Here is a 15,993-nt window from a genome sequence, read left to right as displayed (position 1 = left end):
CTTCCCAAGATCTCAAGCATTCACTGATGCAGCCGGCATGCCATCCCTGTTGACTATTTTGAAGTGATAAGAAATTGGGAATGACAAAAGACAGGGCTACTTTCTGGGGAAAATAGTCATATTTAGGTTTTCTATCCTTTATTGCCCTTTTGGAGTCCCCTTCCACCCCACCAAAGCTTACAATCAGTATCACACATTCAAAGACACTTCCATCTGTGGGAGAAAAATTATCTCCATTTATTTTGTTTCATATACATCCATATTTTGAATTTTAATACAAAAAGAAAAAAATTAGAATCTGACAAATGTTTACAAACAAGATACCTTCAAATAGATTTTACTCATTTCAGTCTGGTGCAGAGTAAATGACAAATTGTACTGTTTTATTCAAGGCAACAGAGTCTGTAGTCCATGACCACTTAGCCCAACCTTTATGCAAGCTTAATTTTTATCTAGCATGAACAATAAACTCATTGTTGATTCCCAGTTTTTTTTTTTGTGTGTGTGTGTATGTGTATTTGTGTGTGCACATGTGTACATAGCAGCTCCTTTCATAGAAAGAAAAGACATCTAGAGGTCTCTTGTACTTTTACCTACAGGAATCATGATAAGATACAGAATGGATTACATGTAACCGGGGCTGGATTTTTTTTTTTTTTTTAAGAAAAAATAATTAGCTGACAAATGAGGGCAGCAATAAAAAAAGCGTCTTTTTTGCAACAATAAATAAATACAGTCAAAGTTTTCTGTGTGACTTTAAACCAGCTTCTTCACTGAAGAGCAGACGTGGCATTTCCATGGAGTTAAAATTTGACCCCATTTATCTTTATTCTTGCTTTCTTTTTCTCTCTTTCAATAAACAAAGTTTTCTCGCTTCTGCCACAATAGTAAAACAATTTGATCTTGACAAGAAAATGGTGCTGATTTTGTTTTCCTTTGTCCGCTGGACAAAATAGGCCAAGAATATAATTTGACTGCTGTGACCAATAAAAACGAAGTTTAGGTCAAGTCTTGTCAGGAGAACCTGACTAAAAACATCTGGCTTCTTAATTTTAAACTTTTCAGATAACCAGATTCTTGCTGTTTTGCATTAGGTTAACACGCTGAACTCTAAGAAGCTGTAGACTGCAGTTTGTTGTTATGAGACCTGCAGAATACAGAAAAAAGGGAACAATTAAGCACCCTTCATTTTGGAGAACAAAGAGGCTTTAAGCCGATGCCAACCACGGTCAATCAGTCCAAGGGGAAGCAGCCAATATTTTTGAGACAATTATTTTTTGACATTCAATTTTTTTTTTAAAAGCATACTGAATTAAAATTTTTTTACTGTACACTAAACATGATTTTTTTTCTGGAAAATTCCCCAAGACTTAAAAATATATTTTACTAATAAAGCTTACAAAATTTTTAGCCATAGGGAAAAAGACATTTACAGAAGCATCATGGTTGTGGTTAAAAAATATGTACAAACTAATTTACATTGACATGGGATGTTAGGGATAGGGGAAATCTGAGATGTAAAAAAAAAGAACAACATTTAACAGTAATTAAAATCACATTTTTCTAATAAAAATTCAGACAATCTCCTTTCTAAACTTCACAGTTTTATTCACAACTGAAGTTAGTATGATGAAAATACTGTACAGAGTTTCCAGAACTAACTAAGCCAACAGACTTTATGTTGCAAGACTTTTTTAATACAGTATTCCCAGAATTTACAATAATTTTTTTAATACATTGTTCAACATGGCTGCTAGGAAATGATTGTTTACTGCTATACATCTTTAAACATTTAAAAAATTCTGCTAACTAATCTGAACTTTCTGGAGGCAGGGTTTGAATTAAGTAAATGACATGGTACAATGAAAGAATGAGTGACCCCCAACATCCAGCTCTGATTCCAGTTAAAAAGTTCAGACTATAGATATCACAATCTGTAAGAAAAGAAAGAACATGGATGGTGTAAATGAAGAAGCATAACAAATAAAATGCAGTAATGAAAATAATGTGTAAACACTTAATGCTGGATACCATAAATGAAAAAGGGGGAATGAGGGAATGGCAGCAGATGGCAGCTTGGTAAATCACTGAAATCCACAATTAGAGCAAGAGTTTCAACAAATGACTAATTCCTAAAAATCCTATAATTCTACATATTGGTCATTCGCTTCCAATTTAATTCTGTTCATCCTCATAGAAATTAGAATAGCTGTCTATAACATGAAATTAAATAGTGCTTGCAACAGGCTTTCACATTTAGGTTTTTTTATTTCTGTTATCAGTGTAAAAATTTCCCCAAAATTTCTACTAAAATTTTTGCTACTAAAAAATTACTACTAATTTTAAATACCAGAAAGCACAAATGCTTTCTAATGGAAATTATTAAAACTAAATTGTAAAAAATAGGAACAAAAATAGTATGACTGAAGTAATATAATTTTATTTATTTAGGTAGCATGATCATTTGATGTTGTACATAGTCAATTAAATATCAAACTATGCTTTTACTGAAGGTTTGGAAACTCTTTACAGTTATTGCTTTTTCCATTCCAAAAAAAATTACTAGATAAATTTCTCCAAAATAACCAACTCCAAATTTCCCATAAAGTTTTCAATTCTTAAATAACAGTGCAATGCTAAACAGAAATCAAAATTAGAGTAAAAGAGAAAGGACATTCAGGAGAAACACACTCCCGATTTTAAAATAGACCAAACTGACACACTGTAATTTTTCGACACTAAACTTTTAGGTCTACTAAAATTTAGTAGTTACCTGTATATTTTTTTTAAAAAAATCTATTTTAACTAAAAAGTATCATAAGAGCCAATTCCTTTGGGAGGCTAACTATCAGTTCTAAAGAACTGATTTAATTTTGAGCACGAACAAATCAAAATGGACATGAAAAACTGGCTTTTTTTTGCTTACCTGCTTGCCTTGAATCCTTTTAATTTCTGTACAAAGAATGATTCAAGAACTTCTGCACACTGGTAAAAAGGGGAGTCACTTGGATTGTAGTAACGACAATTATCAAAAATTTTGGTCATATCTGCCACAAATTCTGTCAGCTTTTTGTAATAACGCTTCTGTATTCTTTCTTCCATGGTGGCAAGATCTTAAAAATACAAAAATATGAAATATTATTTTGAGAATTGAATATAAAACTTTTACAGTACTATCAAATATGGTTCTGAACATTCCTTCAAGATTTAATGTGATACATTTATTGCCCAAGAAGGCATGAGGAAAAAAATAAAAGGGGATTTCTTTTTATCCCCAAAAAAATCAACTCCAATTGTTTTCTTGTAGTCTTTAGTAAATATGCTTTTGTGTATTACAAAATTTTGTTGATTTCTCAACAGCTCTATTCTCAACAATCACTACCGTGATGGCCACTTCCACATCTTATCCCAACATTCTGAATAAAAGAGAAATTTTTGTACCAATGCTAATTTCAGATACTTAAGATTTTTTTTCTCTTAAATTTGAGAGACCTCAAGGAGGACTGGGATTGTTTCACTGTTTGTCTTTGTCTTCCATGCACCTAGTACAGTGCCTTGTAAATAACTGGTGCTTTTTAAGGTCTGCTGAATTTAATTAAAATATCACTGCTCCAAACCTTAGGAATGGGAAAAAGGATGTTCAGGGGTTGCTCCAATTGTGGTAGCAGAAGCAGAAGAACCTACTTCTTGCCATCAGCCAAAACTTCTACACTCCTGGGGGCTTGTTTTGTTTTTTTTTTTTTTTTAAAGATAGGTTGTCCTTTCAGAAATTTTGTATTGGACTCAGAATTTTAATTACATTGCAAAGAAGGTTCCTCTTAAATCAACTAGCTAGAGATAGACTCCCATTCTTCCCCTTTTCAACAAGGCTGATGACTAGAACTGATCTGAAAAAGGTTTTATGTTTCATGATCTTTATTTTGGTCTAACGATAAGATTTTAAGAGAAAACATAATTATTTGTATAAACCAAAAGTATTTTGATACCAAAGATTAATTTGAACCTATTTTTTGTTTTTTTATAATATTTTCCCAAATTATGCATCAAGCAATTTTTAAAATTCATTTTTACAAGATTTTAGATTTTAATTTTTCTCCCTCTCTCCCCTCCCTTATTCCTAAAATAGGTTATATTTGTGCTATCATGTAGAACATACTTTCACATTATTCACAGTTGTGAAAGAAACAGATCAAAAGGAAAAAAAAAACATGGAAAAAGAAGAAAGTGAAAAAAGTAGACTTAAATTTGCAATCAGAGACTATTAGTTTTTTGACTGGATATGGATAGCATTTTCCCTCTATAGAGTTTTTTGTACTTGTGTTGGATCATTGTGATGCTGAGAAGAGTTGAGTCATTCATAACTGATCATCACGCAATATTGCTGATACTATGCATGATGTTTTCCTGGTACAGCTTATTTCACTTTGCATCATACATGTCCTTAGAGGTTTTCTCACAATCTGCCTGTTCATCATTTCTTACTAAACAGTAGTATTCCATTACATTTATATATCACAGAGTTGTTCAGCTATTCCTCAACTGATGGGTATCCCCTCAATTTCCAATATTTTGTTACCACAAATAAGGCTGCTATAAATATTTCTGCACATGTAGGTCCTTTTCCCATTTTTTATGCTAAAGTACATACTTTAAAAAAACTAATGTGAAGAAAGTCAGAAATCAGAAAAGGCAATAATCTTATAATTAAGCACACTCTCCCAATATATTTCTACAAGATCTGATTCTGAGGCCTCATCAAGGTGGTAACTTGATGCTCTTGAAGGCTAATAAGCATGTAGAGAGCAAGCTCAAATCTGTTTCACTATTCAGAAAGACTTAAAATTTCTGGCAGAAGATGATGTCTGTTTTCCAGCAGATTAGCTTCTAGCATGGAATGTTCACCACTAAGAGGCAGGTGATTTGGTAACAAATTCTATATTTGATGGGTTGCCATGGCCAAAGAAAAATACAGTTCAGTTTCCAGGTTTATCCATCTTCCTTCTACTTCTGCAATGAAGGTATCAGAATGGCAGAAAAGAGGGCAAAAAGTGCTAAAAATCAGAGTTGTTAGACTTCATCTTTTAATGTTCATTTGTTGCTGTTTTTGTTGAGTTATTTTAAGTTATATTTGATTCTTCATGACCCCATTTGGGATTTTCATAGAAGAAGTACTAAGCTGGTTTGGCATTTACTTCTCTAATTCATTTTACAGATGAGGAACTAAGGTAAAGAGGATTAAATTAAGGTAAACAGGGTCACAGAGTTAGTAAGTATCAGAAGCCACATTTGAACTTAGGAAACCTGACTTAAAGCTCAGCACTCTATCCATTGTGGAATCAAGATGTCACTGTCAATATTCGTATACTGGTTTATATTCAACTATTTTTCTCCCTGAGGCAATTGGGATTAAGTGACTTGCCCAGGGCCACAAAGTTAGGAAGTGCTAAGTGTCTGAGGCCAAATTTGAACTCAGGTCCTCCTAACTTCAGGGCTTTTGCTCTAACCACTGCACAACCTAGCAACCCCTATATTCAACTATTTTAAATAACAAGCAAGAATAAGAGAATTTCAAGGGGCAGCTAATGTCCAGAACCTATAGGAAACGTTCGGTCTTCCTAAATATTAGGGGCTTTCCTTTGTTAATTGCCCCCAACTTATCCCATCTCTCTCCCTTTTGTACATGTTGTCTTCCCCATTAGGCTGTGCCTTGTACCTTTCTTCAAATTCCCAGTGCTTAGCACAGTAGCTGGCACATAGTAGATATTTAATAAATGCTTGTTGATTGAAAAAAAAAAGAATAAGAGAATTTTAGTGCCCAGATTATCTGAGAAAATTAAAATTGTTTATGGAAAAAAAATCCATTTTTCCAATTCTCCCAGCTTCTCAGCATTATCTCCTTTCCATCCCCCTTCTTTTATACAGAGGAAGAGTTATCCTCAGCAGTATCTCCTTTTGTACAGAAGAAGACATCCTTATTCTCATTCTTGCTGCCTGCTCTTGTCCCTAGGCAAATCCTCCTTCCTTCTGCCCTTGACATTACTCCCTCTCTCTCCTGCCTTTCCACAAACCTTGATCTAAGAATTTTTCTCTTTTCACTGGGTCCTACACATGTGTCTATCAACATCTGCAGAACTCAACAATTAAAAGAACCCTTCTTCTTCTGGCTTTTCTATCTTCCTCTTCACTGTCAAACTTTTAAAAAAATAGATGAACACATAGCCTCCCCTCTACCTCTTACATTCTGGCTTCCACTCTCACCTTTTGATTGAAATGGTTCCTTTTAAGGTCACCAGTGAACTAATTGCCAAAGAATTTTGTCCACATTTAGTACTGTTTCCTCATTTTCTGTGTTCTATCTATCCTTTATAAGTTTTTTAAACACTTCATGCTCTGGGTTTTACGTTTAGAATGCTAAAATCCTTTCCTTTTTCTTCTGATGATTGCTAGTATTCCTTAAAACTCCTTAAAGTGGTTCTGTCCTTGGCTGCCTTCTCTCTTGGCATTCTTATGCATCAACTATCATATGTACATAGAAGACTTTATAAAAATCTTGATCTGCAGCTAAACTAAGCAAGTCTCCTTTTTTAAAAATCCAATTTTATTTTAAGCTTTGAATTCTCCCTTCTTTTATCTATTGAGAAAGTAGGAAAGACAAAGCCCATTACACATATCTGCAGAGGAAAATAAATTACCACATTACTAATTGTTAAAGGAAATGTCGCATATACATACACACACACACACACACACACACACACACACACACATACACACATGTATATATACATACATATATAAAAGCTTTAAGGATATAATAATGGAGAGCCCTATATGTTCAACACAAAATCTGTAGCTGTTTAATGTTATCTTTATGTTCATTTCAGTAAGTGTATTTTTGTTTTGAAGCTGTTTTATTTACTCTGAATGATTTCCTGTATCCCCCATATTTCTCTGAATTCTTAACATTATGATTTTTTCATATGCTATGCTTTATTCAATTAATCTCCAAATGTTGAGTACATATATTATTTTCAGGGTTTTTTTGGCTTTTTTTCTTACTACTAAAAATAAAAATATTTTTGTTCAGTTGAGCCTGACCACTCCCCCACCTCCCATCCCCCAGTAAATAATATGCTATAGATATAAATCTAATAGGATCACAGGGTTGAAGGGCATGCAAAATTTTGTATATTTTATTTAGTTCCTCATTGTTTCCCAAGAAGATTAAACTAAGTCATTGCTAAATTAATAGTGTAATATATAACCTATATCAGATTACTCACTGTCTTGGAGAGAGGGGGAAATAAGGGAAGGAGGGAGAAAAAATTTGTAACATAAAATCTTACAAAAATGAATGCTGAAAAATGAGCTAATAGTGTATTATTAATCTGTCTTTTTTTCCAGAGAGATGTCAGCATTTAATTTTGCTATATTTTATTACCTTTGCCAATTTGCTAGGTTCACAGTGATAGTTCTTTTTCTCAGAAATGTTTAATGTACAAGATTTCTTTCAATCCTTTATCTTTACTCTTTTCCTCTCAATATACTTGAATTCATATTTTTTCTCATTTCTCCTATGTTAGAGCTGTTTAAAAATCTTTTTTGTACTATCAAAGATATTCTATTCTCGTCTATTAAAAAAAATTTCCACTTTCTTTTACCTTGTTTGTGCTACATCTGCAAATGTCTGCCAGAGGTTTCTCTTATATTCTCCACTAGTATATGTTCAAAACTGAGCTTAGCATATTTTTTCCCAAACCTCCTCCTCCTCCTTTGACTTCATTATTTTATTGGTAGTGTTATCACTATTCACACAAGCTCTCATGTGAAAAACTTTGTGGTTACCGCATCCAATTGGTGATTAAGTCCCCTCCTGTTTACTTCTGAAATATCTTTTGTATCTACTCAGCATTAAATATTCTCCTCTTTCCCTCTTTTCCCAGGAGGTGTTGGCATATATTCGGGGTGCCACTAATGCAATTCCTCATGTAGAAAAGGCAGGGCAGCTTTCTGTTGACTTTTGATGGAAGTATCTCTTTTCCCAGAGGGTGCTGATATATATGCAGGATGCTGCTGATGCAATTGCCCATGTAGAAAAGATAAAGAAGCTTCATGATGATTTTTTTACGGAAGTGTCTTGGATATATTTTAGAGCATGTATAGATATTCTGTAACTGTTTCCAATTTGCTAGCCAGGAGATGGACACAATCTTTGGTTGGTTGCAGAGGTAGAACCAGAATTAGGGGTGCTTTCAAAAAGCCATTTGTTCTAGGTGTTCTAGATGAAAAGATGAGGAGTCCTATTCCTTCCTATTGCAATCTTGGTACTGTCTTTTTAATATTATCCTCAGAACTAAAGCCATCCTAATTGGTCTTTTCATCCTCTACTCCTTTGCCAAATTCATCTTTCTTACATGAGTCATTCTTATGCTCAAAAAACAAACAAAAAACCACTTCAGCAGTGCTATACTGCCTGAATAAAAGTTCAGCCTCTCTGTCTGGTATCTAGGGTATTCTGTAATCTGCCATGAGCTCACCTTTCCAACCTTTTTCTCCCCGCTTCACACATCTATGGCCCAGCCAAAGTGGAGCACTATTTCCTCACGAGGACAGAAGAGGAGAGGAGAAGAGAAAAGAAGAGGGTATTCAAGAGACTTTACCAAGGTTTTTCTTCAATGATAAACAACATATTGGTAACATTGTATATGGGAGATAAAAGAATGAGGAGTGGAGGAAGACACCTAAGTTACCAGCCTGGGTAAATACACGATATATACTCAAGAGTAAAAGGGAAGGTGGTGTGAGAGAAAAGGCAATGAATTTAGTTATGGACATGTTCAGTTCAAGATGTCTAATAGTCAAATGGATGCAAAACGAGTTTAGTAGAGAGCTGTTAGATTTGGATAAGTAGAACTGAGAATCATTACTACAGAGATTAGAACTAAATCCGTGGGAATTGGTGAGACAATCAAGTAAAGTATAATAGAAGAATAAAGGAAGAGAGTTTCTGGCAGAGTCTTATGGGACACTTATCTCTAGCAAAATATGACCTGGATGAAGATCCTTTAAAAGAGACTGAGAAGAGCTCAGACAGGAGGAGAATCAGAAGAGAGTGAGGTTCTCTCTAGAGAGAAGAGTGTAGATAGCTGTGGAATAACAAATAGGATAAGCACTGAGAAAAGGCCATTAGATCTGGCAATTAAGAGATTGTTAATTTGGAGAAAATGGTTTCAGTTGAATGATGAGGGCACAAGCCAGACTGTAGTGAGGAAAGAAGACAATACAAAGGAAAAAAACGGAGCTATCTTCTCCAGGAGTTTAACCACAAAAGCAAAGAGAAAAGGGATGTCATTTTATGGGGACAGATGGAAGGATAGGTTTTTTGAGGATAGCATAGATGTGAGCATGCTGGTTGCCATTAGGGAGGGGAGTAGAAAGGAAGAGATTGAGGATATTTGAATTGTTGATAGAGGAGACAATCTGCTGGAGAATACAAGATGGGGATGGATTCCCTTGTGGACACAGAGGAATTGATTTAGCAAGAAAAATGGCCAACTCATTATGTGAGACAGGGGTGAGGAGGAGAGAGAGTAGCAGGAGGAAGAAGAGGGACATTTCTTGTCTCATAACCTCAGTACAAAGGCAAGTTGTCAGCTGAGAGGATGGAGTGGACAGAAGACTGTGGGACATTTAAAGAGGAATGATAAGGTTTAGAAGAACTGCTCTAGAAAGCAGTACAGTGAAATGTTAAGGGAAGTATAGTAGAGCAGGACTGCCTAACATCATCAAGGAGCAAGTAAGGCTATGTAAGATAAATTTATGGTGGATTCAAACAGGCTTCATCTTAAAATACAAACACCTCTGAAAGAGGCCTACAAACACATTGACATGATGTCAACTTTTTTTGTTTTCCTTGGGCTGAGAAGATAAATGAAAGAAATATTATATTGTAATAATTAACTATCTGCTTCTTTGAAGGCGAAAAAACATGAAAGTCTCCTCTTTCATTACATGGAAATGATTACAAACCTGACCATTTCTGAGTATTATTTGCTGCTGAATGTAAATTTCAGGACTTCTGTTGACTCTGAAAATCACTGTGAATTTACTGAATTTCCCAAATCTATCTGAAATGTCTAATTCAACAATAGATAATATAATTGTATTATTTAAATTTAAAAGTAAATATCTCATCCACAATGATAAATAAGACATCTTCAGAAAGCTTTTTTTTTTTTTCCTGAAACAATTGGGGTTAAATTACTTGCCCAGGGTCACACAGCTAGGAAGTATTAAGTGTCTGAGGCCAGATTTGAACTTAGGTCCATTTGACTTCAGGGCTGGTGCGCTATACACTGCACCATCCAGCTGCCTCCAGAAAGATCTTTTTTGAAGATGTTTTGTACAACCTTACATAGTGTCCCTGAGGTCTTTTTTTAATTATCAATTTTAAAAAAACAACGGGAAGAAACTGCTATTAGCTATTTTATCTAAAAACAGAAAACAGAGATGAAACCATAGAACCATTACTACTTAAAAATCAGGAAAGTTACAATATATTTTAAGTAGGTAGCTTTGCATTTATTTAAGTAAAAATCAGGAGAAATGCTTCATTTAACAGGAAATACATGTGATTGATCACTTTTACAATTCAAAAGATCTACTGCAAGTAGTGAGGAAGATATTCATTGTCTGAAATACTTACCCATTGGTTCCTTGATAACACCATAATAATCTGGTGCATCATTAGGATCCACTGGCTCTAGGAAAGGCCATGCCATCTTGTGAGCCTGGAAGGAAAAAGAGACAATATTATCAGAGGCAAATATGGCCCCTAATTAAGCCAGGGCACTGCATTTTATAGATTGGATTTAAATTCTCAATTTGACCAGATCAGAAATGCATTTGACCTGCTTAATTTTTATGATGAAAAATGCTTGTTTTATTCTGATCTTGCTGCCCTCCTCCTATCCACTTTTCAGTCCCCAGATTAGACAGTCACTAAATAAGTAGAATCTAAAATATAAGTAGTATAAATTTTGAAAGCAAAGAGTTAAAATTAGATGTAATGGTAAAAAAGATACAATAGCTTGAAATATGGTAATGCATATTCTATAAAACATTTACAAGTATGCAAGTAAGTGTTCATTTTATAGGATAATAAAATTAGTACGAGTCAATAAGAATATTTCTTAAAAAAACAAAAATGATATATACTAATAAAGATGTATTAGGAAAAGAATTGGGTATGTTTGTTTCTAGGGAAAATGTTTTATAGTTGATGTCATTTCCTGTTAATCTGTAAAAAATTAAATAGCATTAAAATGATATTTAGTTACTTATTATTTAATTATTCTAATAAGAATGATCTTTCAAAGAAACTAAAAATTTTAATGTGTGTAAAAAAAAAATCAGCCTTGTAGATATTATCTAGCCATAATATAAAACTCCATTCTTAATTTCTAAATATCTAACTTATTTCTCATTACCATTCAAAGTCATGAAATTATTCCAATTGGTTATGTGAAGCAGATTTTGAAAAGATTTAATAAAGTGTTCCGTACTCCAAAGATGTGGAAAACAAAAGAGATCCACAGGCCTTTTTGCCAATGATTCTACCTAAAGAAACACTGAATAAAAAGGTTTTTCCTTAGAGGGATAAATTTAGTTTTTGAACTCTGCCCTTGAACCCAGTTATCTTCAATGCTTTGTAAGTATAGACTTCCCTAATCCATTATAATGTGCCTGCTTCAAATTATACTTCACATTATCATTCATCCTGGACAACTTTCCATTTTAAGGCACATACTGCATTTCCACCCTATATATGTAATCTTCTCCCAATCAGGATGTGAGGTTGAAGGTAGAGAAATGTTTCCCTTTTGTATTTTTATCCCCAGAGCCTAGAAGGTCATAGTTGCTTAAAAATGCTCTCATTAGTTCTCACTACTTCTATCATCAGCAGTTGGATTTATTTATGGAGTAGCTTACAAACAAGCTGTGAATTAAACAGGGTGTGAGTGAGCAATGTAGCATATTTCTTTCAAATTATGTTTGTACAATGAGAGACCTACTCTTGTGTAAATACTGCCTCTATTCCTCACCTGTAAGGAACGTAGCACTCGTTTTAATCCTTCATAATCTTTATCTGTCAATGGACTGAGAACTGTCATGGCATCCTCAGTTGACTGGCATTGTGGACAGACATACTCATCAATAAGATCTGCTTCACTTTGCAAAATACCAACACAGCGCCCATGATACCAATTTTGGCATCGGTCACAACCAATGTAAAATCTGCAAGATGCAAAACAAAAATGTAAATTCTAAGATGAAAAGACGATGCTTTTCACAATTTATTTAAATGAATGAATAATATATATATATATATCTGAAGACATACTAAACATTAGAATATAATATAATTCTAATATGGTTTTATATTGGTTGAAGACATATTTAAGAGCATGTTAATTTAGTATTTCCTATTATAAAAAAATCAAGTAACTAAATTGTCAGCAAATAGTATTAGTAATATTGCCTTATGTTGAAGAATAGATTTAGAGAAACAAATTTGAATTTAATTGATTTTAAAGTTCAAAGTACAAAAGAAAGCTCAACTCTCTCAATGAATAAGATATCAAATGGGAAGCTACTGCTGGTCACCCAGCTGGCAGTCAGAAGCCTGTAGTCTAATAACAGTCTCAAAGACTATGCTCAAATTTTAGTTTTTCTAATCTAGAGTAAAGCACCATTTCAAACACTAATAAAATCCAAACTAGGTATTCTTTTTTAGTCTAGTTAATATATATTTAGAAAAATAAAATCTACCTTTTAAACCACATATTCCCAATACATCTCAAACATTCACTATAAAACAACAGCAATTTTGAAAGGGGAGGGGAAAGGGAAGAGAAAAAAAAATCGGGAAGGAACTTGTAATAGGTGTATAATATAGGCAAAAATATCCTTCTTTTACATTGGAAAATAAACAAATAACCAGTCAGAGCAGTTTGTCTTCCTAAATTATTAAATAAGATGCTCTTATCAGAACTCACTGTGACTCATCATAAGGTGTTCTGCAGATACAGTACAATTCCTCACTGCTGCCCTCTTGTGCCCGTTTACAATCATTACAGATGTACACATCCATTTTCTTAGCCTCCTTTTCTGTGATGCCAACACATTCTCCATGATACCAGTTAGTACAAAGATCACAGCCAATATAGAACCTAAAAGTATTCACAATGAAAATGACAATGTAGCTGTCATTTTGAGCTGCATGGCACTTTTATCCCTGTCTTCCCTGCTGCTGGATGCTTGCTCTAAGAGTCGGACCGAGCTTCCTGCCCTCAACTCTGGCCGCGTCGGGCCCTGCGTCTAGGGTGGAGGCGCCCCCTCGCGGTGGGGACCCCCGAGGCATGCTTTTCGGTAAGATGCAGGTGCCGGGATGTGGCAGAGAACAAGAACACAACAACACACGCATGGAGACGTCTCCACGAGGAATGGGTGTGAAACGCTAAGAGCCACAACCCCGAGCCAAAGAATCAAACTTGCATCTCTCAGACCCATGCCACAGACGCCATCGCAAGGTCGGGGCTATTTCTTAGACAGGTTTGAAAATGTATCTCAAAGTGAAATGTAAAAGACAGAGCAAAGCGCAAACACCACGTAAAAGTGACACTGCTACAGAGAACATGCAGGGCAGCCGCCAGCTGTGCGCGACAGACAGACAGAACATGACAGGATGCAGAAAAGGGGGAGACACAGCAGGTGAATTTCTGCTAAATAATCGGAAGTGCAAAAGGAGTTTCATATAGATAAAGTCACGGGCTCCTTACAATAAACCATTCTTTGGAGAGTATTTTTAGATAATGTGTGGCATGTAAATGCAGATAATCGCAACAAATGTGTAATGAAAATGAAGATACTATAGCAAAGTAACAGATATCATTTAAAAAACAGACGTGGTCCTTGCATGGAATGGTGGGGAAATAGTTATTATTGTAAGGTTTTTTACACTTGTTACAAGTACAGAACAAGTTTGCGCCTAACAGATGGTCATAACTTTTTAATATACTGATTCTAATATTAATATTGGTGACCGGCAGGGTGTAGAAAAAAATCACAGCCAAAGGGCTAAGTATAATTAAGGTGAGAAGGAGCACTGCATCCGCTGGACAAGAGTCCAGATAGAAAGCAGTTTGGCTGAAACCAGTCACTGATTTCTTTTTTAGTTGTAAAACAGGGTTAAAAATCTCTGTTGTTAACCACTCTACAGGGCTGTTGGAAGGAAAAATAAAGATACTATATGGAAAAAATGCTTTGCAAATTTTAAAGAGATATATATACATGCCAGCCAAGATGAGGTAACTAGTTCCTTGGACACATTGTAACATGCCTTGCACAATATAACTAAAGGAAAGGAACCAGATGTCAAACTCTGAAATAAGCTCTTTGTGAACTGAAGACAAAACTAAAGGTTAATTTTCATTCCTCCTTTTTTTGTGCTGCTCTTCTCTTTCATTTGTACAAAGACTAACAAAGAATCTTAGGGGAATTGCTGGAGAGGTTCTCCAGAAGCTAAATGTGTTGCTTCCTTGGTACTTCAAAAAAATTATATTGGAAGCAAATTTATTTTTCAAACTTTTGGTTTAATTCTGTATTAAAATCTCCAATAAGCCTTTTGTCAAAATGATAATAAAAATATAAAATTTAATAAATAATGTTAATCCCATTAAATAAACATACTAACTCATTCTTACTAAAAAACAGCATGAGTGAACTTGGAATAGTTCAATGATCTTAATGACAAAGAAAAATGTGAAGTATACACGCAAAATAAATGCAAAATGACCTTAAAGGTTATCATTACATTATTCAGATATACCTCATTTTATGCAATGCATTTCTGTAATTTTAAATTTAAATTGAATATTAAACTAAATATTTAAAATGCACAAAATGCTTTTCATTTATTTTTTGTTCATTTATTTTTCAAAAGGTACAATAGTCTTCCATTTTATATTTTGGAAATTGTTATCTATGGACTCAGCATTTTTACAGAAGACAAAGTTAAGAGCCACATAGGATGAAAAGGCACAATATGCTTGAGTACAGAAAGTACTGACACAAGGAAATCATAAAATGTATCAAAAATTCAATTTTCATAGTTCATTTTAATAGACTGGATTGGTTTAAAAGTGAAGCACACCCATACTAGACCAAAGGGACAAATCCATAGGATTTAATTTCTTACAACATACACCATATATCTAATGAATGAAGATAATAAACAATGAAGATGTCCACCTACTCTCACCTACACAGAAAAGGGTTTAAATTCCAAACATGCCTAGTCCACAAGAATTTATGGCCTGTTCTACTGGGAAGAAGGGCAGAGGGAAAGAAAAGTGATCTAAAAAAAGTATTTATAATGTAGAGCTTTTACCTATTGGAGTAAAATCATTAGAAAGCATTACAAAAATAGCTTTTGTTTTCCATTTAAACATAATATAGAGACAAAACAAGTTGAGAGATTATTTAGCTATAAAAAGTCTACTAAAGTAGAAATTATCAATGTTAACTTGATTCTTAAAACCTAAAATGATTAAAATTTTTTAGCATTACCAAATGGATTTGGAAGAAGAATGCTAATTAAGTTTTGCTTAATGAGATTTGCTTGATATAATAAATTACTACAGACTTAACCAAAAAAAAAAAAAAATCTGGTCTACACAATAGCAATCCTAGAAGAAAATTAAGATGTTTTTCTAAATGATGACAATTAATATTGCAGATATTAAGAACTTCTAAATTCATTCTATGTACCCCAAATTACAAGTTATACCTGTTCCCTTTTTCCTCCACCAACTCCTCCCTTTCCCTCCCTCAAACATCTTTACTGCCATTTTTCCAGTTAAAAATGAGAAATAGTCTGAAATCTTTAATTTCATATCTTTGGGAATATAAGAAGGAATGATTTCATATTGC

The 15,993-nt window shown here is 34.0% G+C and overlaps 1 protein-coding gene across 9 annotated transcripts in view; it reads right to left on the bottom strand.

The window, feature by feature from the left end:
- Positions 1 to 214: 214 nt before the first annotated feature.
- Positions 215 to 15,993, bottom strand: part of BPTF (bromodomain PHD finger transcription factor) — a 171,289-nt gene continuing 155,510 nt past the window's right edge. For 5 of the 9 annotated variants that reach the window (XM_051995264.1, XM_051995267.1, XM_051995269.1 and 2 more), the window contains 5 exons: positions 13,059 to 13,232; positions 12,105 to 12,297; positions 10,706 to 10,790; positions 2,927 to 3,113; positions 215 to 1,147 (listed from right to left, as the gene is read on the bottom strand). In XM_051995264.1, coding sequence (XP_051851224.1) covers positions 1,111 to 1,147; positions 2,927 to 3,113; positions 10,706 to 10,790; positions 12,105 to 12,297; positions 13,059 to 13,232 — 676 coding nt within the window. In that variant the 3' untranslated portion in view covers positions 215 to 1,110. Of the gene's footprint in view, positions 1,935 to 2,926; positions 3,114 to 10,705; positions 10,791 to 12,104; positions 12,298 to 13,058; positions 13,233 to 15,993 lie in introns of all 9 variants that reach the window. The other 4 variants (XM_051995270.1, XM_051995271.1, XM_051995273.1 and 1 more) reach the window with 2 other exon arrangements.

The sequence above is a fragment of the Antechinus flavipes genome, chromosome 4 (assembly GCF_016432865.1).
Source record: "Antechinus flavipes isolate AdamAnt ecotype Samford, QLD, Australia chromosome 4, AdamAnt_v2, whole genome shotgun sequence".
Lineage (NCBI taxonomy): Eukaryota > Metazoa > Chordata > Mammalia > Dasyuromorphia > Dasyuridae > Antechinus > Antechinus flavipes.
This window is presented reverse-complemented; position numbering and strand designations above follow the sequence as displayed.